At 37.1% G+C, this 27,105-nt stretch overlaps 4 protein-coding genes and 1 long non-coding RNA gene across 7 annotated transcripts in view; 1 reads left to right on the forward strand and 4 right to left on the reverse strand.

Annotated features, from left to right (window-relative positions):
- Positions 1–628: 628 nt before the first annotated feature.
- On the forward strand, positions 629–2,420 carry mrps10 (mitochondrial ribosomal protein S10). Its single transcript, XM_056242838.1, has 7 exons — positions 629–685; positions 772–797; positions 888–915; positions 1,023–1,156; positions 1,244–1,352; positions 2,141–2,230; positions 2,346–2,420. Exons 1-7 carry the CDS (start codon positions 629–631, stop codon positions 2,406–2,408), a joined length of 507 nt encoding a protein of 168 aa, XP_056098813.1. The 3' UTR covers positions 2,409–2,420.
- Positions 2,421–6,771: 4,351 nt separating this feature from the next.
- si:ch211-51e12.7 (uncharacterized protein LOC336335 homolog) lies at positions 6,772–19,258 on the reverse strand. 3 transcript variants are annotated; one of them, XM_056242825.1, is made up of 7 exons: positions 19,066–19,258; positions 18,033–18,185; positions 17,811–17,908; positions 14,795–14,950; positions 12,853–12,993; positions 12,111–12,230; positions 6,772–6,876 (listed from the first exon to the last, which is right to left on the reverse strand). In XM_056242825.1, exons 2-7 carry the CDS (start codon positions 18,135–18,137, stop codon positions 6,786–6,788), a joined length of 711 nt encoding a protein of 236 aa, XP_056098800.1. In that variant the 5' UTR covers positions 18,138–18,185; positions 19,066–19,258; the 3' UTR covers positions 6,772–6,785. The 3 variants fall into 3 exon arrangements, with proteins under 3 accessions (XP_056098800.1, XP_056098799.1, XP_056098801.1); XM_056242824.1 differs by lacking the exon at positions 6,772–6,876 and adding an exon at positions 10,933–11,191 and having other exon boundaries at positions 19,066–19,256; XM_056242826.1 differs by lacking the exons at positions 6,772–6,876; positions 18,033–18,185 and adding an exon at positions 10,938–11,191 and having other exon boundaries at positions 19,066–19,255.
- LOC130077546 (uncharacterized) lies at positions 13,706–14,570 on the reverse strand. Its single transcript, XR_008805782.1, has 2 exons — positions 13,853–14,570; positions 13,706–13,746 (listed from the first exon to the last, which is right to left on the reverse strand). It is a non-coding gene; the product is annotated as an uncharacterized LOC130077546 (long non-coding RNA).
- Positions 19,259–21,251: 1,993 nt separating the features above from the next.
- Positions 21,252–22,034, reverse strand: msgn1 (mesogenin 1). Its single transcript, XM_056242828.1, has one exon. The coding sequence runs from the start codon at positions 21,752–21,754 to the stop codon at positions 21,329–21,331; it is 426 nt and encodes a 141-aa protein (XP_056098803.1). The 5' UTR covers positions 21,755–22,034; the 3' UTR covers positions 21,252–21,328.
- Positions 22,035–23,443: 1,409 nt separating this feature from the next.
- Positions 23,444–27,105, reverse strand: part of LOC130077549 (flap endonuclease GEN homolog 1) — a 30,472-nt gene continuing 26,810 nt past the window's right edge. The window contains exon 14 of the mRNA XM_056242830.1: positions 23,444–24,403. Coding sequence (XP_056098805.1) covers positions 23,514–24,403 — 890 coding nt within the window. The 3' untranslated portion in view covers positions 23,444–23,513. The remainder of the gene's footprint in view (positions 24,404–27,105) is intronic.

The raw sequence follows: 27,105 nt of genomic DNA on the forward strand, positions 1-27,105 counted from the left end.
TACAAAAATAAAACCATCACAAAAAAATTATTCACAGTGAATCGTGTCTCATAATTTCATTTATTTCAATTTTTTGCAGATTTATATTTCAATAAAAATAAGCAAGAACAAGAGTTGGGTTTACTTAAGTTTATATACTTAAAAATTACTATAATACAGGGTGTTTTCATAGCTTTTTATTGACGGAAATTCCTCATAATGCATTATAAATAGAAATGCTTCATAAGTGTTTTATTTCTACGCGTTCACCTAATATTGGCCAGTATAAATTAGAATTGGAGCATGCTACAAAACTTAAACTTATTTTTCTTTTCTTTCTTTATTTAGGTGTTTTCAGTGTGATTGTAATCAAAATGTTCATATTCAATGAAAATTAATGATGTGTTTGGAAGTTTGAATATTTGCGTGGGTCGAATTGAAGTAAATAAACTATTGTCAATAAAGTGTTTTAGCGATACAGTTATTCAGTCACAATAAATCATTAAACGAAACAAATACATAAACTAGTTTTTCATCAAGTGTTTTAGTTTCTAACCTGGATCATTATTGCGATTCCCTGCCGTTAGGGGCACCATTTCCCGCGTCTGTGTTTTGACGTCACTTCCTTCCTCCTGTCGAGGCAGAAAACATGGCGGCTTCCATGGCGAGCGTCCTGTCAAAGACCATTAACAGACACTTCTTTCAGGTACTGCAGACTCTCTCACACGGTTTATCTGTCTCTTTGTTACTACATGAGCGCAGTTGTTTACTTTACTTTGTTCTGTATCACAGGCGGCTGCAGGACAGCATCAAAGACGGTCAGTTTCACACTTAACTCTCTTAAAAAATTATTCCCCATGGTTTAGAAGTTAAACATCATTTAGTGGCATAAATGTTTGTTTTTTCAGGTTGATCCACACATCACCGTCTCCTGTCGTGAGTATATGCTTTTAAATTCGCCCTAATGTTTGATATGACTGTGATTAAAGTCAAAGTTCAGTGTTTGTAGCCTGAGTGTGTAAGCGTGTATATTTGATTGACAGGTGTCAGAGGAGCCGGACACTCTCTATCAGAGGCTGTCAGTGGAGGTCAAAGGTCACGATAGGTCAGTTCTGGACAGTTATGAGTTTTTCGCGACTCTGGCTGCTCGAGAGCTCGGACTCACCCTGGAGAAAGTGTGAGTATTATCGAGCTGAACTCATTTATATTGTATATATATATGATGCTGTTGAAGTGAGGGCTGGATGTGTTATTCTGTGTCCAGGTTCGAGCCGCCCAAACACATTGATAAGCTCACCCTGCTGAAGTCCATTCACATCTTCAAGAAGCACAGAGCCCAGTACGAGATGAGGACACACCGCCGGCTCGTCCAGGTGACCCGCATCTGCTCTTCTGTACCGACACGAGTGTGTTCACACGCAACACGACACGAGTGTGTTCACACACACGCAGCACGACACGAGTGTGTTCACACACACGCAGCACGACACGAGTGTGTTCACACACACGCAGCACGACACGAGTGTGTTCACACGCAACACGACACGAGTGTGTTCACACACAACACGACACGAGTGTGTTCACACACACGCAGCACGACACGAGTGTGTTCACGCAACACGAGTGTGTTCACACACAACACGACACGAGTGTGTTCACACACACGCAGCACAGACTCTTTCCTTGAGCGTAACTTAAAAAGAATCATACATGTTCATTATAAAGTTTTCAGTGATGGGATTGTATATATAAAATTTGCGTTTACAGGCTAAAAAATGTATATAAAAAATATTTTAGAAAAATATAATTATATATATATATTTTATATTACTGTGATATACATGAAATATATATATAAATAATTTTATACAAAATAAGTGTGTGTGTATATATATTATTTTTATTATTACTGTGATATACATATATGTAATTTTATAAGTGTATATATATATATATATATTAATTATATTACACTATTTACATATATATAACGCATGTGTGTGTATATATAATTTATTTTTTTACATACAGGCTATATATATTAAGTTAGGGTTTATTTGTACGTGTGTATGTGTATAATAATAATAATATAAATTTTTTTTTAAATAAAAATCTCTACTCTTTAAATGCCTGGTCATTTCAACATCTTTGTGACTTCCAGATTTCTGGAATAACGGGATCAAGCGCGCGGGTTTATCTGGAGTATATCCAGCGCAATCTGCCGGAGGGCGTCGCCATGGAGATCACCAAGGTAACGACATCACACACACACACACTGTACAAACGGACCAGTGCGATGTTACAAGTGTGTGTAAGTTGATAAAGCGTGCGTCTCCTCTGTAACACACAGTGTTTGTTCTCGATAGACTGCGGTTGAGAAGATCCCGGAGCACATCCAGAATCCACTGTGGGACGAACACAGCCAATGAGGAACGAGCATAAAACACCGACGCTGCATACCAATATTATACGTTCAACTCTTAGATTTGAACAATTGAACTGTATACCATAAGTGTATTTCCTTTATTTCAGTTTATTTCTTCTTTCAACATGCTTATGATGTATTTTTCCATCTATTATTTATTTTTAGTGCTGGGCGACGATTAATCATCCAAAATAATAAAAGTTTGTGTTTACATAATGTGTGTGTGTACTGTGTATAATTATTTTGTATATATTTAAGAAATATTTGCATGTATATACTGTATATTTATACATTATTTATAAAGAACAAATTTTTCTTATATACACACATGCATATGTATGTTTATATATACAAAATAACAGTACACACACACACATTATGTGAACACTGGATGCGGTTAATCGTTGACCAGCACTAGTTTGTTAGTTAATACTGTCAGTTTTGTCTCTACATTATAAAAAGAGACAATTGTATCTGGATTATAGACGTCCGAAGTGTTCATTTGGCATTTAATAAATCAGAAGATTCCCACAATCATGCATCGACAATTAAAAACACCAAGACCGGTTTGCAGAAACATCCCTTTAATACAAGAGGAAGTGACATCAGCATCTGAGAAACATGAACTGTAAATCTAGATCTGGATTAGATGAGAGATGGTGTGTGTGTGTGTGTGTGTGTGTGAGAACTGCGCAGTTCAGATGAGGTGTTACTTACCGGTCCTGCAGCGCAAACCAAATGACTCTTTCCTCTGAATCAAAACAGTCAAATGATTCACTGTTCGTTCGTTCGCTCACTCAAGTCTCTCTCCCATACTGAGATCATGAACACAGAACAGCAAGATGTGTCAGATACATTCATCATACATCTCCGTTTACAGAATTAAAGCATTGAAACATTTAGATCGAGGAAAAACTAAACTCCAGAACTGTCTGATCCAGCTTTGCATGAGTTTCGGGAAGTTCATATTCCTTGAATATTCATCTGAATATTGTTTATTGCACTGTAAAAATGATAAACGACACATAATTGGATGTTCCTCAGATCGTGGCAAAACCCTCTGGAGAATCTTTCAATCATATTGTGAATAATTTTTCCGTTTGTTTTGAAGGAAACAAACTTTGTTGCATTATTTATCTCTGTGAAGCTGCTTTGAAACGGTGTATAAATAAAGCCGAATAATGCAAATGAGATTATGCTTTTCCTTTAGTATCTGCTATAAAAAGCTATTTAACACTTACATTTAAGCCGTTATATATCATGCATTATAAGAGTATTATAATGCATTAATTATGCACTTTTATCTGATGAATAAACACATCTATTCATTGTTGGCATTAAAAAACATCGCAAATATTATCATGTATGCAATAATGCATTTTAACTTTGGTTCCTATTATATAATGCGTAAACACTTCACAATGACGTTTTATTAAGTTTAATAAAGAAATAATAACATTTATATTTAGGTAAAAACCACAATATGGTTCTTTACAATGAAAAACATTTATAAAGCATTTCTTTATTTTCTTTCAACATTTACTAATACATTATTAAAATCTAAAGTTGTATCCATTAAAATAACACTTTACAATAATTCGTTAACATTAACTAACAAATGAACATTGCTTTATTAATCCTAATTTATTTTGCCTTTACTAATGCATTCCTAAAATCATATCTGTAAACATTGACATTAATTAACTAATAATAATAATAATGTGCTGCAAGAATATATTGCTTAATTAAGTAATTTTAACTTATTGTAAAGTCTTACCATGTTTTTTTAATGGACTTGGAAAGTATTTTTATTAACTAACACGAACAAAGATGAATAAACACGTCACAAGTGTGTAAATAATGTTCGTCTACAAATCTTAAAAGTTGATCAGATCAGAAACATTCATCACTTTAATTCACATCAACTCAAATTAATAAATGCATTCGTTAATTCACAGGGCTTGACAATGACACTGAAACACGGGATTTAATGCATATATATATATATATATATATATATATTATGCCAATTTTTGATTTTGAATTTTCACATGAAATATTGCAACGTAGAGATGTAGAGATCGACCGATGTTGAGTTAATTATAGACGATAATTTGCATGTTTATGCGGCCGATACACAATAAACAGAACCAATATTTATTTATTGTTTCATTTCTGTTAATATAATTTGAGTTTTAAAGGAGTGGATCACTATAAACGCCACTTCCCCAGACTAATGATGAACACACAGCAAAGAGAGAATTAATTCAATTCAGCGCTTTTATTTCATGCATGTGAAGTTACGTCTGTATTGGGACAGAATTATTATTATTTGTTTTTTATCGCAAATTAACCTATACAGGGTAAGAAATAATTAACACACATACAGGAAAGTGAGAAACAAAAACAAAGAGAAGGAGAACAGCTAAATATAGATATGGATACAGTGGTGTATGCTGGTATATTGGTAAGTAATGAGATATTTTAGTGATATAGATAGAGACAATCATAGTAATAAAGTTGTAGTGGAAGTAGTAAACATACTAATAATAATTACAAGAATAGTAGTAGTAACAATAATAATATTCATGATAATAATAGCATTAGCATTAGTAATTTATAATAATAGTAATAATAGTTTATTGGGACATTACTTACGCATTCCGTGACTCCGTCTCTATTTTTTAAGCACCAAGTTTAAACACCAGACACAGTGTAAGAGTGAAACTATATGCAACATAGTCAATATCTTGTTTGTGCCATAGTGTATGAAATATGCTATGTAAATAAACTTGCCTTGCATGTCAATATCTTGTTTGTGCATTCATGGCTGTTATGTTAAAGTTTATTAATTAAGGGAGGTTATTTTACCTTTGGACAGTTGTTGACTCTTCTTCCCCCTGTGGTGAAAATCCAGTTTTTAATGTTGTTTATGTGTCTATGTGGTGTTTTTAATATGCTTTAAGACACACCATGTGTAAGTTCATAAGTCGACAGCATTGCTGAGTATTTCCTGCTTAAAACTGCAGTGAACCAAAGACAGTCTCAAAAACACGGTTTGAAATCGCTGGTGTTTCTGACGTCACAAACGAGCTTGTAACCAATCAGATCAACGTGTGATCGTCAACCAGTGGATCTCTGAGCTGAGTGAGTGAGTGGAGGCGGGGCTCATTTGCATATTCATAGAACCGCGCATACTAAATGAGGTGAGGGTGTCGAGTTACACAAGATACTTTAAGGCATTTTTCAAGGATTTTTTTTTTTATGTATCGTTTTGGTGATCAAAGATGAGTTTAAGGGATGAAATTATGGACTACAGGAGGACTTTAAATATCGGGGAAAATATCTGTATAACCTTATTTTAAAGTGTTACCAATTTAAGTTATAATCTTTTTATTAGGGCCGGGACTCGATTTAAAAAAAAAATTATCGACGCTTCCATCCGTTCGTTTTTTATAACAAAATGTCCCATCCACGGGGTCAACCAAAGCGGTCTCGTCAGCTTCTGCGTTCATGTTCACTGTGGCTTGTCGGTCCGCCGAAACTCGTCCAGTGAGAAACGTTCAGCGGTGCAAAAATAAGTGTGATTAAAATGCGTAAAAAATGTATCTTAATTAACGCGTTAAAGTCCCGGCTCTACTTTTTATTCTATTATTTTGATGTTTTTAATTATTATTCTATATGTTCCAAGCTTTTGGAATATTGTATTATTTACAGTCATGCCAATAAAGCAATTTTGAATTTGAGAGAGAGAGAGAGAGAGAGAGAGAGAGAGAGAGAGAGAGAGAGAGAGAGAGAGAGAGAGAGAGAGAGAGAGAGAGAGAGAGAGAGAGAGAGAGAGAGAGAGAGAGAGAGAGAGAGAGAGAGAGAGAGAGAGAGAGAGAGAGATTGTTACACTGTTAATTTGTGCAATTAATTTAATTTGTACATTTGAATTTAAGTTGTTATAATACTTTATTATTCTTTATGTCTTTATTATTATACTATGTGTTACAAGCTTTGGCAATACTGTAATATGTACAGTCATGCCAATAAAGCAATTTGAATTGAGTTGATTGAGAGAGAGAGAGAGAGAGAGAGAGAGAGATTGAGAGAGAGAGAGATTGAGAGAGAGATTGAGAGAGAGAGAGATTGAGAGAGAGAGAGATTGAGAGAGAGAGAGATATTGAGAGAGAGAGAGAGAGAGAGAGAGATTGAGAGAGAGAGAGAGAGAGAGAGAGAGATTGAGAGAGAGAGAGAGATTGAGAGAGAGAGAGAGAGAGAGAGAGAGAGAGAGAGAGAGAGAGAGAGAGAGAGAGAGATATTGAGAGAGCGAGTGAGCGATTGAGAGAAAGAGCGAGAGAGAGACAAACTCACCGTGGTTACGAGGGGGCGGGGCTTCTCACCGTGGGGGCGGGGCTTGGAGGAGATGAGTGACAGACGGGATGGTCCTCAAACGAGTGTCCGGATGCTTCCAGAAGGGTGTCTCACCCCTTCAGGAGACAAGAAGAGTCAGAGGAACACACAGAACACGTTTGCTGCTCGACGCGCGCCATTTCTGACACTTCCGGAAGGAGTCGACCTACGAGTAACTCACTGACGGCCGGAGCGCTACACACACCACCTTCTTCATCACATCTCACTTTACAATACTCACAAACGGGTCACGAACAGTCGTTAGATAGTGAGATTTTCTGCGCAATTCATCCGTATTCATGTTGAATGCCACAGAGATATTAGGTGTAATAAAGCGGATTAATCAGGATAATGTTCTCGCATCACATGATCCACATTATTCATTATGTTAATGGCTTCACACAAGGCAAAAGTTTGGACGCACCGACTGAATTTGTGATCCCGAAGAAACATCCGATCTAAATGCAAAGTTGTTCGAGTTTCTTTCTTTGAAGAATAATGTTGGTAACCAGATTTCCATTGTATTTTCTCCATACTATGGAAGTCAATGGGGTCCAAAAAGGTATTTTGATTAATGTTTGGCACACACACAATTACTGGTAAAAAAAAATACTAGGGAAGTAAATAGATACAAATTATTCTAATTCTGCATAATTTTGAGTTCAACAGAACAAAGAAACTCGTAGTTTTCGAGGAAAGAGTAGAAGACGATATATGGGTGCACTGTCCCTTTAAATTCTTGTTTTTCATGGCTTAATTTTTTTTTAGGTCCAAATTTAGTTTAGTAAACGGGTTATTAATCAAACATGCATCAAAGATAAAGTATTTTTTGTAACCTTTACATTCATTTCTTTACATAACTAAATAAAAAAGCATGAAGTTCCTCTTTAACGGGGTTTAAAAGCGTCCTGAGATGACGTCCGGAGCCGTTTTCATCCCCACTTTCTTCCATCTGAACTTTACTTTTAGAATGAGTCTAAAGTGTTTTTCTGTTGAATAATAAAAGTACATTTATTTCATGCACACATCCTTGGACATCCGGCCTGTGCTTGAGTTTCAGCCCTCTATGCAACTTTAATTCAGTGCATTTCAAATGTAACTTTAACTCAATTATAGAACAATGTGCTTTATTATGCATTTCTGCAATGATGTAAATATATATGAGTATTCATAATAAACACATCATAGTGTAAAAATCTGTCCATTTGGCTTCGGAAATGATCAGTACTTTATAAAAAAATGCATTACATTAATGGACATTCAGCTTTTGGTTTAAATGAACAATAAAAAGAGAGGTCATTTTATCTTAACTTTATTGTTTTGTTTGTCAAAACTAAGTCAAAAGCTGTTATCTGTTCAATTTACATTCACAAATTCACATGACTTTATCAGTTACAATACGTGAATGTGCCATAACACTTCAAAACTCAACACAGAGAGGGTTTTTAATCTTTACTTTTTACTATTTTGAATCAAATACTTGGCCTTAAAATAGAAAAGCAAGGAAATATTTATTTAAAGAAGTATAAATCGTAGCGCTACTCTACTGTCATGTTAAAAACGAATCCATGTATTTGTGATTTTAACAATCATTCAACCAAAAAAAAAGAAACATGAATACTTTTCAACAGCAATATTCTCACTTGACTTACGTAGCTGCACATTTATGATATTAAATCATTATTAATTCATGAGCACTACACATGAAGATGAACATATTGAGGGATCTGCTTGGTAAATGCCATATTTGAGACGTCCAAGGAGTACAGAAATATCAACGACACAAGCTTGAGGAATAACTCGTCCCTTCTCGCTCTCTAAAGTCTCACTTGTTTTCTTGGAGTAAAGGAACAGGATTGTTTAAGGCTCACAGGAATAGCACCACGCTGACTATACACAACACTTAGGGAGTAAAAACACTTAATTTAAATCAACTTAAGAACATGTTGTGTCCTTCTCCTCCTCAGAGTAGGTGCTTTTAAAGGGATAGTTCACCCAAAAATGAACATTAGCCCATGATTTACTCACCCTTGAAGCGATCCTAGGTGTACATGACTTTCTTCTTTAAGACGAACACAATCGGGAGTTATGTTAAAAAATGTCCTGGCTCTTCCAAGCTTTATAATGGCAGTGAATGGGTTTTTGTATTTGGAAGTCCATCAAAATGCATCTATCCATGATAAAAGTGCATCCATCCATCATAAAAGTGCATCTATATGAATAGATGCGCTTTTATGATGGATAGATGCACTTTTATGATGGACAGATGCACATTTATGATGGACAGATGCACTTTTATGATGGATAGATGCACTTTTATGATGGACAGATGCACTTTTATGATGGACAGATGCACATTTATGATGGACTGATGCACTTTTATGATGGATAGATGCACTTTTATGATGGACAGATGCACTTTTATGATGGATAGATGCACTTTTATGATGGACAGATGCACTTTTATCATGGACAGATGCACTTTTATGATGGACAGATGCACATTTATGATGGACAGATGCACTTTTATGATGGACAGATGCACTTTTATGATGGACTGATGCACTTTTATGATGGATAGATGCACTTTTATGATGGACAGATGCACTTTTATGATGGATAGATGCACTTTTATGATGGACAGATGCACTTTTATCATGGACAGATGCACTTTTATGATGGACAGATGCACTTTTATCATGGACTGATGCACTTTTATGATGGACTGATGCACTTTTATGATGGATAGATGCACTTTTATGATGGACAGATGCACTTTTATCATGGACTGATGCACTTTTATGATGGATAGATGCACTTTTATGATGGACAGATGCACTTTTATGATGGATAGATGCACTTTTATGATGGACAGATGCACTTTTATCATGGACAGATGCACTTTTATGATGGACAGATGCACTTTTATCATGGACTGATGCACTTTTATGATGGACTGATGCACTTTTATGATGGATAGATGCACTTTTATGATGGACTGATGCACTTTTATCATGGACAGATGCACTTTTATGATGGACAGATGCACTTTTATCATGGACTGATGCACTTTTATGATGGACAGATGCACTTTTATGATGGACTGATGCACTTTTATGATGGACAGATGCACTTTTATGATGGACTGATGCACTTTTATGATGGACAGATGCACTTTTATGATGGACTGATGCACTTTTATCATGGACAGATGCACTTTTATCATGGACTGATGCACTTTTATGATGGACAGATGCACTTTTATGATGGACAGATGCACTTTTATGATGGACTGATGCACTTTTATGATGGATAGATGCACTTTTATGATGTATAGATGCACTTTATGATGGACTGATGCACTTTTATGATGGACTGATGCACTTTTATCATGGATAGATGCACTTTTATGATGGACTGATGCACTTTTATCATGGATTGATGCACTTTTATGATGATAGATGCACTTTTATCATGGATTGATGCACTTTTATGATGGACAGATGCACTTTTATGATGGATAGATGCACTTTTATCATGGATTGATGCACTTTTATGATGGACAGATGCACTTTTATGATGGACAGATGCACTTTTATGATGGATAGATGCACTTTTATGATGGACAGATGCACTTTTATGATGGACAGATGCACATTTATGATGGACAGATGCACTTTTATGATGGATAGATGGATAGATGCACTTTTATGATGGACAGATGCACATTTATGATGGACAGATGCACTTTTATGATGGATAGATGGATAGATGCACTTTTATGATGGACAGATGCACTTTTATGATGGACAGATGCACATTTATGATGGATAGATGCACTTTTATGATGGACAGATGCACTTTTATGATGGATAGATGCACTTTTATGATGGACTGATGCACTTTTATGATGGATAGATGCACTTTTATGATGGACAGATGCACTATTATGATGGATAGATGCACTTTGATGGACTTCCGAAAACACATTCAATCCCATTATAAAGCTTGGAAGAGCCAGGACATTTCTTAATATAACTCCGATTGTATTCGTCTGAAAGAAGAATGTCATGTACACCTAGCATGGCTTGAGGGGGAGTAAATCATGGGCTAATTTTAATTTTTGGGTGAACTATCCCTTTAAATGTTTTTCGGGATTATTTCCTCCAATAAAGTAACATATATATATATATAAAAAAAATAAAAAGGTAGCGTGTTTGTTACAGTAAAAGGACCTGCGAGTCTGTTCGGACAGAAATGAGTCTGAGCGGTGGACATTAACGCTACAGATTTTAGTTGCGTTAAAACTTCCGGCCACCAGGGGGCCCCGGCCAGCGCTGGCCCCTGCCTGGAGGCGGGTGGGGCAGAGGAGGGGCCGATCCGTTGTGGTAACTGCATGAAAGGATAAAATCACACATTTTGATTGGCCTGCTGTGCTCAAGAGGCGCCGAAACTCGTCATTCTTTTTGCAAATGCGTTATTTAAAAAACACAGAATTCAAGAAAAACAGGGTGTCATGCACTATGTAATTTTAATTTTAGCCGTGGTCTGCACTGTCACGCCCGAAGAGACTCTTCTTCGCATGTGTGTTTGAGAAAAGGGGCTTTCGCACCGGAGGAACCTTTTCATGGTTCCTAGAACTATTGGCGAAAGTTCCCGGATTTTGGCGTGTTTGTTCGCATTGCAGGAACGATTTTAGAGGAACTAATTTACTCCTACTTCAGAGTCGCTCTAAACCAGCGCTATAGGAGCCATCCGTGACGTTAGTGTTCGCTGATTGGCCGAACGCACGCGAAACACCAGCACCCGCCATTTAAAAAAAGCTGTGTAAACACACAGATTATAGCCTATATATTTACTCCACAAACTAACTCTACGAACACGGAAAACAGGGATAGATGGACCTCTAAACCTCTACGCTGAGGAGAAAATCAAGAGAAACATGATTATGTGTTTCTGCTCAGCGACACTAGATATAAACCACACGGCAAACGCTAATAACTTCATTACTGTCTACTTTCTATATATAACAGTTCTATCTAATAACGTATTAGAGCTGTCAGACAGATCGTAAACTAATGAACAGGAGAATGCGAGCGCTGTGTGTTCAGTTGTTCTCAGCGCCGTCAAAATAAAAGTCCCAACAGCAAGCGTGTCTCACGTCTCTTCAGAGTTTCACAGGCGCTGCGAACGCAACCAGGAAAACGTTCCTAAGGGACCATTAGTTCTCGGGGAAACACCCTAGTGGCTCGATCCTAGAGCTATCCGGTGCGAAAGCCCCTAAAGTGAGAGCGGATGAGTGTGTTCTTACCCTCTGGGGTGGAAGAAACGGGGCGGGCCGGGCGGCATCATGCTCCGCCCCCTCGGATGTGGGGGCCGTCCTCTGAAGGCCGGGTGTCCTGGCGGGGGGGGAGGGGGAGGCGGGCCGTGCCTGAAAACACACACACACTTTACACCAAGCAGAAACCATCCAGTCTCTCATGAATCCAAACACGGAAGTGACTTAAAACTGCAGTTCATCGAATGGCCACTAGAGACCGGCTCCAAAAGAGACCCGTCAAGTGTCGACGTCACAATTGATCCCTCGCAGGGGGTTTGATTGACAGGCGATCTGACCAATCATAATCCGTCGTCCATCCATTGAGTGAGCGTGTGTACGGGTCAGCCAATCTGGTTCCGTTCGTTAAAATTAACTTTTGCGAATAACAATCGCGGTCCTGGACAGTGAGTGACGTTACACATTGAGATAAAATCACATCGTCTTTAGTCATTGTTAAAAAAAAACAAGCTAACTTGCTAACTAGCGTAAGTGAAGCGGCCAGAGGAATCGTTCTGCCTCCACATAAGCTCCGCCCACAAATAAACGTCACCGTGGTTACTAACTGAAAAGGGGTATATATGATAAGGGGAAATATATATTTTCCATGTTAATCAGAGTTTTAGTCCTGACCAGCCGCAACGCGATTATTTTATTCTAAAAAAGAGGCACATTTGGTTGAATGCAGCGCATATAAACCGTGCTTCTCCGATGTTTGCCGGAGTGATGCGGACACCTGTGCATGTGTGGTGGAGGTCCTCTCATGTGCATGTGATGAGGTGGAGGCGGTGGCGGACCCAAGTTCATTCCCATCGGCCCGCCTCGACCTCGACGGCCACGCATGTCTGGATACGGCCACGTCCTTCCCATGCCTCTCCTGCAACACACAGAGAAAACGTGCTTTTTCATAAACGGGTTCATTAAAATCATTTAAAGGGATAGTTCACCCAAAAATAAAAATTAGCCCATGATTTACTCGCCCTCAAGCCATGCTAGGTGTACATGACATTTTTCATTTAAATAATATTCGCCGTAGTAAATCGATGCGGACGGCCGTCTTCCGGAAGCTAGTTATTTTAGTTGATAAGTTTTAAATATGAATATTTTTCTTACACAAACGCATCGCTTCACTTTAGAAGGCCTTTATTAACCCCTCGGAGCCTGTGGAGCACTTTATGATGGATAGATGCACTTTTATGATGGATAGATGCACTATTATCACTAATGGATGTACTTTTATGATGGATAGATGCACTTTTATGATGGATAGATGCACTATTATCACTAATGGATGTACTTTTATGATGGATAGATGCACTTTTATGATGGATAGATGCACTTTTATGAAGGATAGATGCACTTTTATGATGGATAGATGCACTTTTATGATGATAGATGCACTTTTATGATGGATAGATGCACTTTTATGATGGATAGATGCACTTTTATGATGGATAGATGCACTTTTATGATGGATAGATGCACTTTTATCATGGATAGATGCACGTTTATCATGGATAGATGAACTTTTATCATGGATAGATGCACTTTTATGATGATAGATGCACTTTTATGAAGGATAGATGCACTTTTATGATGGATAGACGCACTTTTATCATGGATAGATGCACTTTTATCATGGATAGATGCACGTTTATCATGGATAGATGCACTTTTATCATGGATAGATGCACGTTTATGATGGATAGATGCACGTTTATCATGGATAGATGCACGTTTATCATGGATAGATGCACTTTTATGATGATAGATGCACTTTTATGATGATAGATGCACTTTTATGAAGGATAGATGCACTTTTATGATGGACTGATGCACTTTTATGATGGATAGATGCACTTTTATGATGGATAGATGCACTTTTATCATGGATAGATGCACGTTTATCATGGATAGATGCACGTTTATCATGGATAGATGCACTTTTATGATGGATAGATGCACTTTTATGATGGATAGATGCACGTTTATCATGGATAGATGCACGTTTATCATGGATAGATGCACGTTTATCATGGATAGATGCACTTTTATGATGGATAGATGCACTTTTATGATGATAGATGCACTTTTATGAAGGATAGATGCACTTTTATGAAGGATAGATGCACTTTTATGATGGATAGATGCACTTTTATGATGGATAGATGCACTTTTATGAAGGATAGATGCACTTTTATGATGATAGATGCACTTTTATGAAGGATAGATGCACTTTTATGATGATAGATGCACTTTTATGAAGGATAGATGCACTTTTATGAAGGATAGATGCACTTTTATGAAGGATAGATGCACTTTTATGAAGGATAGATGCACTTTTATAATGGACAGATGCACTTTTATGATGGATAGATGCACTTTTATCACTAATAGATGCACTTTTATGATGGATAGATGCACTATTATCCCTAATAGATGCACTTTTATGATGGATAGATGCACTATTATCACTAATAGATGCACTTTTATGATGGATAGATGCATTATTATTATAGATAGATGCACTTTGATGGACTTCAAAACTTAAATGGCCATTCACAAGAAGAATGTCATGTACACCTAGGATGACTTCAGGGCGAGTAAATCATGGGCTAATTTTCATTTTTGGGTGAACTATCCCTTTAAGGAAAGACTCAAGAACAGTTCGGCAGGACCTCATGGGTCCAAATCCATTGGTAAACCCGTCGCGGCCTCTTCCTCTCATGTGACCCGGGGGTCTGAAGCCTTTCATCATCATCATCATCCCACGTCCACCACGAATCCCACGGCCCATCCGGCCACCTCTGCCACGAAACTTCATCCCACGACCCCTGCAAATAACCAGAAGCAAACCACACATTATACCTTTATTTCAACTGTTTCAAAGCAGCTTCACAGTAATAATCAGGAATCAACTTCAACAAATGAGACAAATTCTCTAAAAACTCATTATTCAGTTCAGTTCAATAACTGCGCAAAGTTAATCAATTATGAAACGAGTTCTACAGAAGACAATAATGTCATTATTTAACCCCATAACAGACGCTATGTTGCGAATTCAACTTGGAAAAAACATTTGCGAATAGTGTTCAAGAGAAAAAAATCGCCACTTCCTGGGAAATTGGTGCGGAATATCAGTAATAAAACTGTAAGTTTTGGGTGCAATCGGGCTGTTTTTACCTCCATCATAAACGAGTGTGTCTCAGAGCGTCAGACGAAACACAATAAACGCTGTCATGTTCTCGTGTTCGGATACTGGTGTTCGGGAACACACTCGTGTGTGTGAAACGCTTCTGGAGGGAATTAAACCAAAACATTCTGATCACAGACTTCGACTCCGGCGTTTCAGAAACACCAAACCAACATTTGAGACGCTGCGATGCCATTGGTCCGCTGGTTACTCCAGTTATCCAATCACAGCTGACGCTGAGGTTTTTTTTAAAGGATTTTATTCAGTAAATGTGTTTCCATCGCAGTTCATTCACCAGGGTATATGCAGGAATCTTGAAGTTAATTTTAATACCTTTTCAAGACTTTTTCAAGACCTTCTCAATATTTTTTAATACCTCACCGCCACTTCAAGCTGTAACCATTTACATCAGTGATACTTTTAACTTAACAGTTTTAGTTTGTGATAAAGACTATAGACCACTCTGATAAAAAAAAAAAAAAATCAAATAGGCTGAGATAGTAAATCACAGCAAAGTTTATTAAAAAACAAAACAAAACTTTGCTCCACCCTCAACAACAATCATGCTGACATGTGCCTCAGTTCTTCGTTTTTAAAAATAAATAAAAATGACTAAATTCACACACTTTTACGATGTTTTTGGGACTCAAACTGTTGGACAGCTAATTCAGAAAAAATTAGGGATGCACCGAAATGAAAATACTTGGCCGAAACCGAAAACCGAAAAAGAGGAACCCAAGGCTGAAAAAACGAAAACCGAAACACCGAAAGAAATTATGCCAATTATAAGTACCATTGCATTTATGGTTATGACTGCGTACAAACTTTACTAAAATCAAGGCATTGCAATTGCATAAATTAACATTTTCAAAGAATAAATCAATTATTATGCAAATATTTATTTAGCACAATGCACAGTATAAAATAAAATTCAAACTAAAATGTTTAACTTGACCCCACTCATGTGTACATTAAATAATAATCTGCTGGCCTGCAGAAAGGTTTTAAAATGAAATGTTCTCTCATAAAAACAAAGCCGAGCACGAACTTCTCATCACACCAGCACCCAGTTTGCACGTCTAAATTAGTTGATTACATTTTAAAAATGAGCATACACTAGCATAAAAAGCCATTTTAATGAACAAAGGTCCATGTTTAATACAAATGTACACGAAACTTAATGAAATATGTTTAGTGAAATTAGAAAATATTTAAGAGAGCGTTAATTTAGTACATATTCCTATACATATTTTGTTGTAATGTCACAAGTAATAATCTCAGGGTTTACTGGGTTTTACATGATTATTTTTGTATTGGTGGTGGTACTAAAAAATAAACATTGCCACGTGTTTATCTTTCTTCTTCTCACCGATACCTGATGGTTAGAGGACAGTTACTTGAGCCGCTCCCTGTCATTTCAAAGAATAGTACAACGGCGAGCGCGTCAGGTATAAACGCCTCGAGCGTTTGGAGCGGTGCGCGCGCTGTCTGTGGAGACTCGCGCTGCGGACGCAGGCGAAAGTATAAACAAGGCTTCCGTCTCCTCGCGGGTTCAGATATACTGAAATACGTCCACACCGCAGACATGTTGCTTCAGACTAGCACGTGCAGGTCGCGGTTTCTTTTTGCGCCATCACAACATTTCGGCCGTATTGTTTCGGTGATAAAAGTCTTTCGGCCGAAAACCGAAAATGCACTTTTGGGCTATTTTCGGCGGCCGAATATTCGGTGCATCCCTAGAAAAAATACTTTCAGAATTTAAGACTTTATAAAGCCGTGATAAGACTTTTTAATACTTTTTAAGGGTCTTAACTTTCCCAAAATTGATTTATCACCTTTTAATACTTTTCAAGACCCCGCGGATACCCTGTCCACGTCTTCTTATCAGATAAAAACAAATAGACAGTTCGCAAAGACCCGCCCCCTTTAGTTACTGTTGCTATGTCCGACAAGCCACGCCTCTCTCACACACACACACACACACCATGTTCTCACGCAGTGAACAATATATCGCGGAGCAGAGAGGACACACACTGACAGACCAGCTTACTTTTAAACAAAGTCTCAACTTTCACATTTGGTAATTTTTAAAGAAATTTAAACAATAAATACCGTTTTGTGGCTGTTTAATGTGTCTGACAGATCGCTAGAGCCTCAGTTAAAGCTGCTCGTGAAATAAACATGAATGAACATATGAAGGAACATTGTTTTAACCACGGAAAGACGTGGTTCAAATCCTCCAACGTTAATCTACTAACTCTCCTGACTGCTTTGTCGGACAAAAATGGCGGATTCGGCGGATTATGATTGGTCAGATCGCCTGTCAATCAAACTCCCTGCGATGGGTCAATTGAGCACATACGTTTTTATAAAGCACATTTTATGTTTCTATCCAGCTTTTTTATATGCGACATCCCAAAAATGTGCATAAAAATAGGTGGATGGAAAATAGGTGGATGAGAATAACCAATGACAGTAGAAGCTTTGGTCATGTGACCTACCTGAACTTGTTGTCAGACGAAGGCTCCTCTTGCGAGGGTGTTTCTGTGGCCTCCATCACTTCTGTCGTCTCCTCCACCTGCTCCGCTTCGGCTTCCATCTGGAAAATATTGGTGCTTTTTAAGTGTATGCTGAGAATTGATGCCTGTCAGTCGCATATAACAGCAGCAAACACTATGAACACATAACATCATCTGCCTTCACACCAGTCCTAAAACCTTCACCTTTGACCCAAATCCAGATTCAAGCGCCAATGTCAAATGTTTGACGGTATTCCTTTGGCCTCTCGCCTCGGGAAGCACATGGACGCCACACGATGAGCTTAACATGCCAGAACCTCCGTCATCGCACGGCCTGCTGGGATATAAGCAGCTGATCTGGGCCACGGGGATTTCAGGGCACAAGCCGTGTATTAATAGTGTGAACGCACACGGCCGACTGTAAAATGAAGCATCTCTAAAGAAACTGCAGAAGATTTTGCTAATGGAAACGATCCATGAGAGAAAACATCTCAAGATATTGAGAAACAGATCATTTTAACAGTTCATGGCTCATCGTAGACCTCGAGAAATTTCGGGAATTTGAGGCAGGGCATATCAAATATATTTATAAATAATTTATATTTTAATTAGGCTTTAATTTACACCCTGAATTGCCACCTGATATTGGTAGGAGGAGGAGTTTCTCAAAGCTGAGAGCATTTATTGGATAAAATTTGCATACACCACTGAGTGCACGTTATATCGGCAAGCAATATAATCCATTTTTCTATTTTAATATTTCTATGTAAATTTGCATACACCCCTGAGTGTATATGGTCCATTTTTCTATTTAAATATTCCTATGTAGTATATGGAATTTAAAGGATCCTATAAAATCATGTATTTACTCGGTGTTTATGATGTTATTATACATGAATATGATGATTATTGTTACTGAAAGTGTGTTTAGGCCCACAAAATAACATAAATTTGATGCTTTTACTACGATTAACAAGCTCTTAATTCATTAATTTCACACATTCAGAGATTTACTGTAGGCTTAAAAAGTCATTCTGTCTCCATAATCGCAGCTGAACGACATCATCAGCCGAGGACACAAATAAACAATGACCTCTCACATATTTACAACTAGATAAATCTTATTCAATAGAATTAACGTTAGCGAAGGCGATTGTGTGATTTAACGGCTCGCCTCACCGACATTAAACACTCACACGCTCTATTTCGAGCTCACAGCGCTTCTTCCGTGACTTACCTTATGAGATTGAGAGCTCTTCTAAACAACGAGCCTTAAAAATATAAAGTGTTATGCACTGTACTCTAAAAAAAATAAGCATCCGTCAATTAAATCGTGAAACCTCGCGCGTTTATTCGGCTTTGAAATGGCGGCCCGCGCCGCACCGTCACATCGAGCGCTGATTCTCTTTGTCAGAGCGTCATTGTACCGCGAGGCCCCGCCCACACCGAAGACAGGCGCGCTGTGATTGGCCAGTGCTCTTGTCGCAAGAAATACGTCATGATAATCGCTGTTGTGCGTAAACAGGTTTTAATGCTAAACTTTTATCAGGCAATATATCTCCTGAATCTATCCTGTTATATACTAATCGTTTAAGTATTAATGGTGTGAAAATTATAGATACAACATTTGATAACTTTTGTATTAGAAAATGATGTAGAACTACATTATTGTCTAAATGCAAACCTTTTTGGAACTCGATATATTTAACTAGATTGATTGGAAAGAGGTCTGGAGTTTACCCAGTAAATACTGTCTAACCAATAAAATTAAAGAATTTATATATAAAATTATTAATTTGATTTACCCAGTGAGACAACAGGGAGACTAAATGCGTCTTTTGTAATTTAGAAGAAGAAGCATAAAACATTTATTTTTTTAATGTGTATTTACCCAATTGTTTTGGATTGATATTGAACATCTAATATTTAAATTCGCAAATGTAAAGATTCGACTATCTGGTAGATATCTGAAAATCTGAAATTATATTAAGATATCATTTTGTTATATAAAAGTAAGTGTTTGGAACAAATTCGGTGATTAACTTAATATGTATGGAAAATACCACATACACAAACAGAAATTGACTAATAATAAACCTAACATTATATTATTTAAAATTGAACTCAAGCATTATATTGAGGCCTTAAAAGAAGTAAGAAATAAAAAAGCAAAACGGATGTATAGAATTTTCTTTTCTTTTTTCTTTTATTCTGTTTCGTTTTTATGCTATTATTAATGTAATAGAGGATAGCTGAATACATTGTGATGTTGTTATTGTTCTGTTATGCAATAAAAAAAATTAAAAATAGGTTTTATTGCTAAACATTTTTAATCCACAAATGTAGATTTTTTTTTATCTCTCATTTTTGTAGTCTTGTGGCACAATGTCTAAAAGTGGCTCAAAAACTAAAAATGGAGGTTATGGAGGTTTTAGTTTTTAGAAGGGTTATTTATCTTTTACTTTAGAAACTGTGCAGATATTTTCTTGCTTTATTTATTTGATATATTTCTTTATTTTTACTTATCTTATTGTGTCTAAGCCCTTGTTATATTGAGTAAGTTGTCTGTAAATTTAATGCCATCTTATTTACATTTTTCGGATTTCTTAATTAAAAAAAAAATACATAAAAAAGTCACCCATATTTGAACGTTTTAGTTTCAAATGTACTTTTATCTTGACATGAAGTACAAAAACCAGTTTACATCAACACGAACAAGATGTTTATTCAGCTATTTAAATTTAAAAGACACTCTTAATATTAGACATCGACATTCCACTCAAGCATCAGCAAGAAATATTTACATCAGTAAAACATGAGTGGATAAACAAACAAACAGAAAAATAAAAATCTGTACAAAAGCAACCTAAAATAAAAAAAAATAAAGATTCTGTAATCGGCATAACCAGCTAACAAATGTATGTTCTAAAAAAAAGAAAAAAATATGGAAACAGTGATTTGCATTGTTTCTAAAACGTTTCAATTGCTTAGTTTAAAAACGTTACGATCACATTCTCATAACCCTTAAGACATTCTTAGAACATTCGTCGAGTACAAATAACATAAAGAATTTTCATTTTTGCGTGCACTGTCCCTTTAAGAGAACGTTATTCAGGTAAAACAACATAATAAAAATCATCTTAACAGTGAAAAGTGAAAGTTGTGGGAACATTCCCTGATAGCTGGGCGAATTTTTAACATCCATTAGAATCGTTCCATTGCACAAAAGGTTCTTTATAGACGGCTTCATCAGACTCACGCGCGTTGCCACGGTTACGCGTCTGGCCTGAAGTTAACTTCCGGTCTCTGTTGGTGGTCTGGCTAGTGTGAGTAAAATGACACATTTTTTTGTGTAGCAAGCTCCTTCAAAGCTAATTATTTTGAAGCTGTAGCTTGACAAACTACAAGCTGCTCCACGGAGTTACACGCTGATCATGTGTTTGACGTGACCAGATCAAATTACACAACACAGAGAGAGCCGTCGTTGACCGTTGGTCCCGTCAGCGCCGCGCATGCGCAGATTGCTGGTCGAGGATGCTGGAGAGTTCTTTAATGTACTGAATGGTGTATTTGAGGGTTTGTATCTTGGTTAACGGTTGTCCTCTCCTACTGTACACCGGTGGCAGGTAATCCCGGAGCTGATGAAGAGCCTCCGCAAGACTGCGCATGCGCAGCTTCTCCCGTTCGCTTGCCTTCATTCTCCTTTTCACGCTCATCTTCACTTTGGGCTTCAGCTGCGACTCGCATCCTCCGCTATTGCTGGAGCGCGCGTCCGGGGACGAGCACGCGGACTCCGGCGAGGACGCGCTGCAAGAGTCGCCAAACGCCCGGTCCTCTTCTTCTCTGCTCCAGTCCCACTGAGACAAAACTTTGGCCGTGTACACATCGACATCGATCCGCGCCATGTCTTCGTTCAGCTTATCCATCTATCTATCCTGTGTGACAAAACGTCTCTTTTATACCCCGAGAACTTTACGAGCGCGAGGTTCAAAGAGAGACGCGCGCATGCGCAGAAGACCGAGGGACGCGCGCGCTTCTTGACACCCGGGTGCGAATAAGGCGATGTTGGCGGATAATGTGTAAGTGAAAAGAAAATAATTAGATTCCCTTTTGTGGGAAATGAGTCTTTAAGTCGACACGGCGGCACTTAGCAGACTGATGCGATCAGACGCGCGCAAAAGCTCAGAGAATCACACAAACTTCACAGATGCGGCACTTATAATTAACATAGTTTCATTGGGAAGAGACACTTTTACACATCGTGAAAAATAAAACCTCATCTTATCATGGCCTTGTGTGTTTTTTAAATTGTGCAGATAAAAACATACATTATTTTTCCCCAAATATATATACTTGGCTGATGGTAATGACTGCAGAGTTGGGGACAGTCATTCTTTATTATAAGAAATGGTAAATATTAATGGCAAATAATAAGTGCAAAGAATGCTGCCCTGATTTGAACGATTTTTATGAGTTTAGAATTATGAGAACAAGTTAAAAGTACTTCAACTTGAACTAAAATGGAAATTAGGTTGGCAAATAACTGAAATAAAATAAAGTTTTCTATATTTATTTTTACATTTTACTTTAAATATCTATATATATATAATTTATAAGGGGAAATTAATGTATATATATACACATACATATATATATATATATAGAGAGAGAGATAATTTCACTGAAAGGTTTGTTTCTTATATCATTTGCCTGTTTTTATACGTTTTATTCATAAAAAAAAGGTGAAAATGTATTTTTTTTCTGTCTGTTGACAGTATTTTCTGATTTAGAGTGATAAAGAGAAATCCAAAAAAACATTTAAATCTAACATATATATAGTCTATATGTAATTTTTAACATTTATTTTAATTAACATTTATTATTAAATTAAATGTTTGTTGTTTCCAACAAATGTCCAGCACTCTTTAACGCTATTAAAACACATTCTTGAATGATTTCTGAATTCCCCCATGTGTAACTCCTTGATGAATTTTATGTCTGACATGTGTGTGTGTGTGTGTGTGTGTGTGTGTCGCAGCTGTCAGATCTTTCATGTCTGGGAAGGTGTGACACCTGTCACTCATGATCAAGGCCTGAGGAAGTGCAGGCGTTTATGCCCTTATTAGGACCACACTGTTACTTTATCCTGATGTTATTCTGACCAGCTCTTTCAGCCGAGAGGACGTTTTGTGCTTTACGGCAATCTGTGCTTTTTAATAAAGTGCCTATTGCAACGATGCACTTTAATTTAATAGGGAATGACTGAATACTAACCCAAAATGAAACTAAAAATATACAAATAACGGCTAATTCGAATAAATATACACAGAATAAATGCTATTATTTTGTTTTCTCCTTTCATTATTTTGAATTCATGCGTTTGAACATAATTTGCATCATATGACAGATCCATAATTGTATATCTCCTTTTTATTACTTCTTAACTTTAACCTTGTTCTGTTTTTGTCCTAAGACAGAATTATTATACTTGCTAAAGACTATAAATACACACATGTGATATTTCAATGGTATCTGTAATAGTGTGATGTATTTTGTTTATGTGGAGAAAATCATAATAAAGTAAAAAATAAAAAGAATAAAAGGCACACATAATTAAAAAAACACACATTTATTCACAAATTTAAATGTTAAACATTATTCCCAGTGTCACTTGTGCTTCATCACTCACTTTGCAAATCTCATCTTCAGTCTCTCAGCCAGCGGTCGAGGGCTGTCCACCGAAGCGTCCGAATCCTCCTCCTCAAGCGTCCCATGATGCACCTGGATACGGCTCGCCGGTCTGAATGACTCTTTTTCGGGGGTTTTAATCCTCATCTGGTCATCAATGGGTGGTTTATGGGTGATTTTGTCGGATTTCTGGGTAATTTTGTCGGATTTCTGGGTTATATCGATGGATTTCTGGGTAATTTTGTCGGATTTCTGGGTGATTTTGTCAGATTTCTGGGTTATATCGATGGATTTATGGGTAATTTTGTCGGATTTCTGGGTGATTTTGTCAGATTTCTGGGTTATATCGATGGATTTATGGGTAATTTTGTCGGATTTCTGGGTAATTTTGTCGGATTTGACCTTGACTTTGCTCCGGGGCTTCGGTGATCCGGGTCGGTTCTCCGCGTCGCTGTCACACACACTCGTCGTACACACACTCTTACACACCTTCTCTGCAGGTTTCCCGGTGGGATTCTGCGTTGGGTTTGCAGACGGAGCTGATGGGATTGAACGGATCGGTTCAGGACAGTTTTTCATCATGATCCGGTCTTTGAGAGAGCGAGTTGAGTTTTCCGCAGATCTCGGGTCAGGAGAGGCCGTGAACGAGGAAGAATCCCAGTCGATAGTGCTGAGATGCAGCTGGCCAATCAGAGCCGACTCGGAAGGGGAATTCTGGGAAGGCGGAGAGCGCTGGACTGGGATCTCTGGGATCTCAGGTTGTGGTGGTTTCTGGGTAAGTCCGGCATCTGGATCAGTGTCCGTCTGAAGACGCATCTGAGCAAACAGATCCGACACGGCATCATGGGAATCAGCCGGCTTCTCTTGCTTCGCTTTCGGCTTCTTCTCTGCACACACACACACACACACACATCAAAATCACTCGTAGGTTGGTTGTAGTTATGCTTGGATATGAATATTTTACTGTCAAGAAATTGCTCTTTATATGCTATGAAATACATTTTAACCCTTTATTGCATAGTGTTGCCATATGGCAACAATTACTTTATCTTAATTTTCTAAAAAGCTGTGATATAAAATCTATGTTTCTACAGTTAGTTGTGAAAAGGGGGTTTTTACTTTGAAGGAAATACAATTTATGAGGTCACATGACCAGGATATCCTGTTTGCCATTGCTTTTTGCTCATGGACATTGACATGGAAACATCACTGTCTGGGGCTCCCCAAGATAGCCTTTTATTCCGAATTTTTAAAAGTTTTCATCAAATAAAAAATTGACATCACTATCTGGGGTAAGTAAACGTTAATTTTTTTACATTAAATTCAGTTTTGATTTTATAAATTTTTTGTAATATGCTAAAATACATTTGTTGCCATATGGCAACTACATGCAAATATGGAAACGTCCTGGTGCATTCAACCTAATGGAGTCCCATTGACTTACATGAAACTACTCTGAGACTATGTTTACAACTTTTGCTTATATTTTAAAGGTAAAACATTATAATGTTTTATATTTTGTGATTTAAGCTATTTTGTAGGTTATCTGTAACATATCATCCCATTTTCTCCATAAAAGATGCATCTAAGCTACTTCTATGGGAAGTAGAAGATGCCAGAGATTGCCCATCTCCCACTGTTTGGACTTCAAAATCCAAGTGGCCTCATGCTTGTGCATGGAGAGCAAGGTGAGAAACAAGAGGAAGAGGAGACCTTCACAAGCTGTTGTGGTGGGGAAAAATAAAAGCGGGCCCCAAAGCTTTGTCCCGCCAGATCCTGTCCGCAGAGACCGCACAGACCACTGGCCCTTGCATGCATCTGAGAAGGGCAGATGCAAAATGCCAGGATGCAAGGGCATTGTGAGAAGCAAGTGCTCCAAGTGTGCAGTTTTCCTCTGCTTCACTGTAAAGAGGAACTGTTTTGTTGACTTTCACAAGGCATGAAGAGAATGAAATTCAATAAAGCAAAAAATGACTGACTAAATGAAACGAATGAATACAGTGTATTTCAGTGAGACAGGTTCCAGGTTCCTGGTTATTATTACCAGACATTTCAGATAATTGTTGAAATTATATAATGTTTTTACTGTATAAATGTTTGTTTAAACATTGCACCAAGTATGAGATGGATTTGTTGAGTCTTGTTTTAAATAAAATGAGTTTTTTTAAAAGAAATGTGGATTTTATGGTACTTTCCACAATTGCATATTGTTGCCATACGGCAACAATTTACCAACTTTTAAACTTTAAACTTTTTTTTTGCTTTTTTTTAATTTATCTGTTATTTAGCTCATTTTAAGTAATAAAAACATGCAAAACATTTTTTACCATGTCTAATTAATATTTCATGCAATAGAGGGTTAAAATCTTGATGCTTTTAAATTATATATGTAAGGAATAATTGACGACTCCGCTTGACGTCGGGACCGCATTACCACCTCGGGTGTGCATTATTTTTCTAATAATTCAACGGCCTGTCGTCAATTATTCCGCTTATACTACAGTTACCACACCTCGAAACATTGTTCAGATGATGCATTTCTAGACGTTTGTCAAGTTTTTGTCATTAAAACGCTCTTGTATGTAGGGCTAATTTCTTACGCATCTAATCCCATGCCTCCGTTGCTAATTCGTCATTTTAGAGGCTTTATGCAGTTATTAATGCCGTTATTAGAGAGAGAGAGAGAGAGTGAGTGAGAGAGAGAGATGTTGCAATAATGAGACAGAAAAGCATGTGCGTCAATATTATTTATTTATTAATTAAATTCGTTTTAATTAATTCGTTCATTCTTGTTTTCTATAATTGACAGTAGATAACCCAATAAATGAAACACACAAAGCCCTTTTAACAAGTAGGCCTATCGATATTTATTTATTTGTTATATTATCTGGAATAATTACGAAAACCCAGCAGGACTATCAATTTATTTATATAGCCTATTCAATTTAGTTTTCTATTTAGCCTATAGATAGGACTACATACTTTATTTATTAAAATTAAACTGTATGTGTCCATTGATTGTGAAGTTAGACATCGAAAATGGCAGATCAAGCGCATTTTCTTGTTATGAATTGTATCCTATTTTCCGTTATTACGGTTAACTATGCGCAGTGATATGGAACTGTAATGCGGTCAAACCTGCCTGGAACTACTTTAGCCGTGCGTTTCCCTGAAAATAATTCAACCAATCAGAATCAAGCATTCAACAGCCCTGTAGTATAAATATATATATTTACAGGTGAAAGTCGAAAAACTAGAATATGGTGCAAAAGTTCATGTATTTCAGTAATTCAACTTAAAAGGTGAAACTAATATATTATATAGACTCATTACATGCAAAGTGAGATATTTCAAGCCTTTATTTGTTATAATTGTGATGATTATGGTTTACAGCTTATGAAAACCCCAAAGTCAAAATTAGAATATTGTGAAAAGGTTTTCATATCTGTTAGCCATAATCATCACAATTACCGTTTTAATTTCAGTAATTCTCATACCTCAACTTAAACTTAGAAATGTTGAAACGAACTGAAATATTTTTTTTAATATTACATTTATTTTTACAATTTTATTTGATTTCCGTTAACAT

This window comes from Rhinichthys klamathensis, unplaced genomic scaffold, assembly GCF_029890125.1.
Source record: "Rhinichthys klamathensis goyatoka isolate OS25496 unplaced genomic scaffold, OSU_Roscu_1.1 h1tg000758l_1, whole genome shotgun sequence".
Taxonomy (NCBI): Eukaryota; Metazoa; Chordata; class Actinopteri; order Cypriniformes; family Leuciscidae; genus Rhinichthys; species Rhinichthys klamathensis.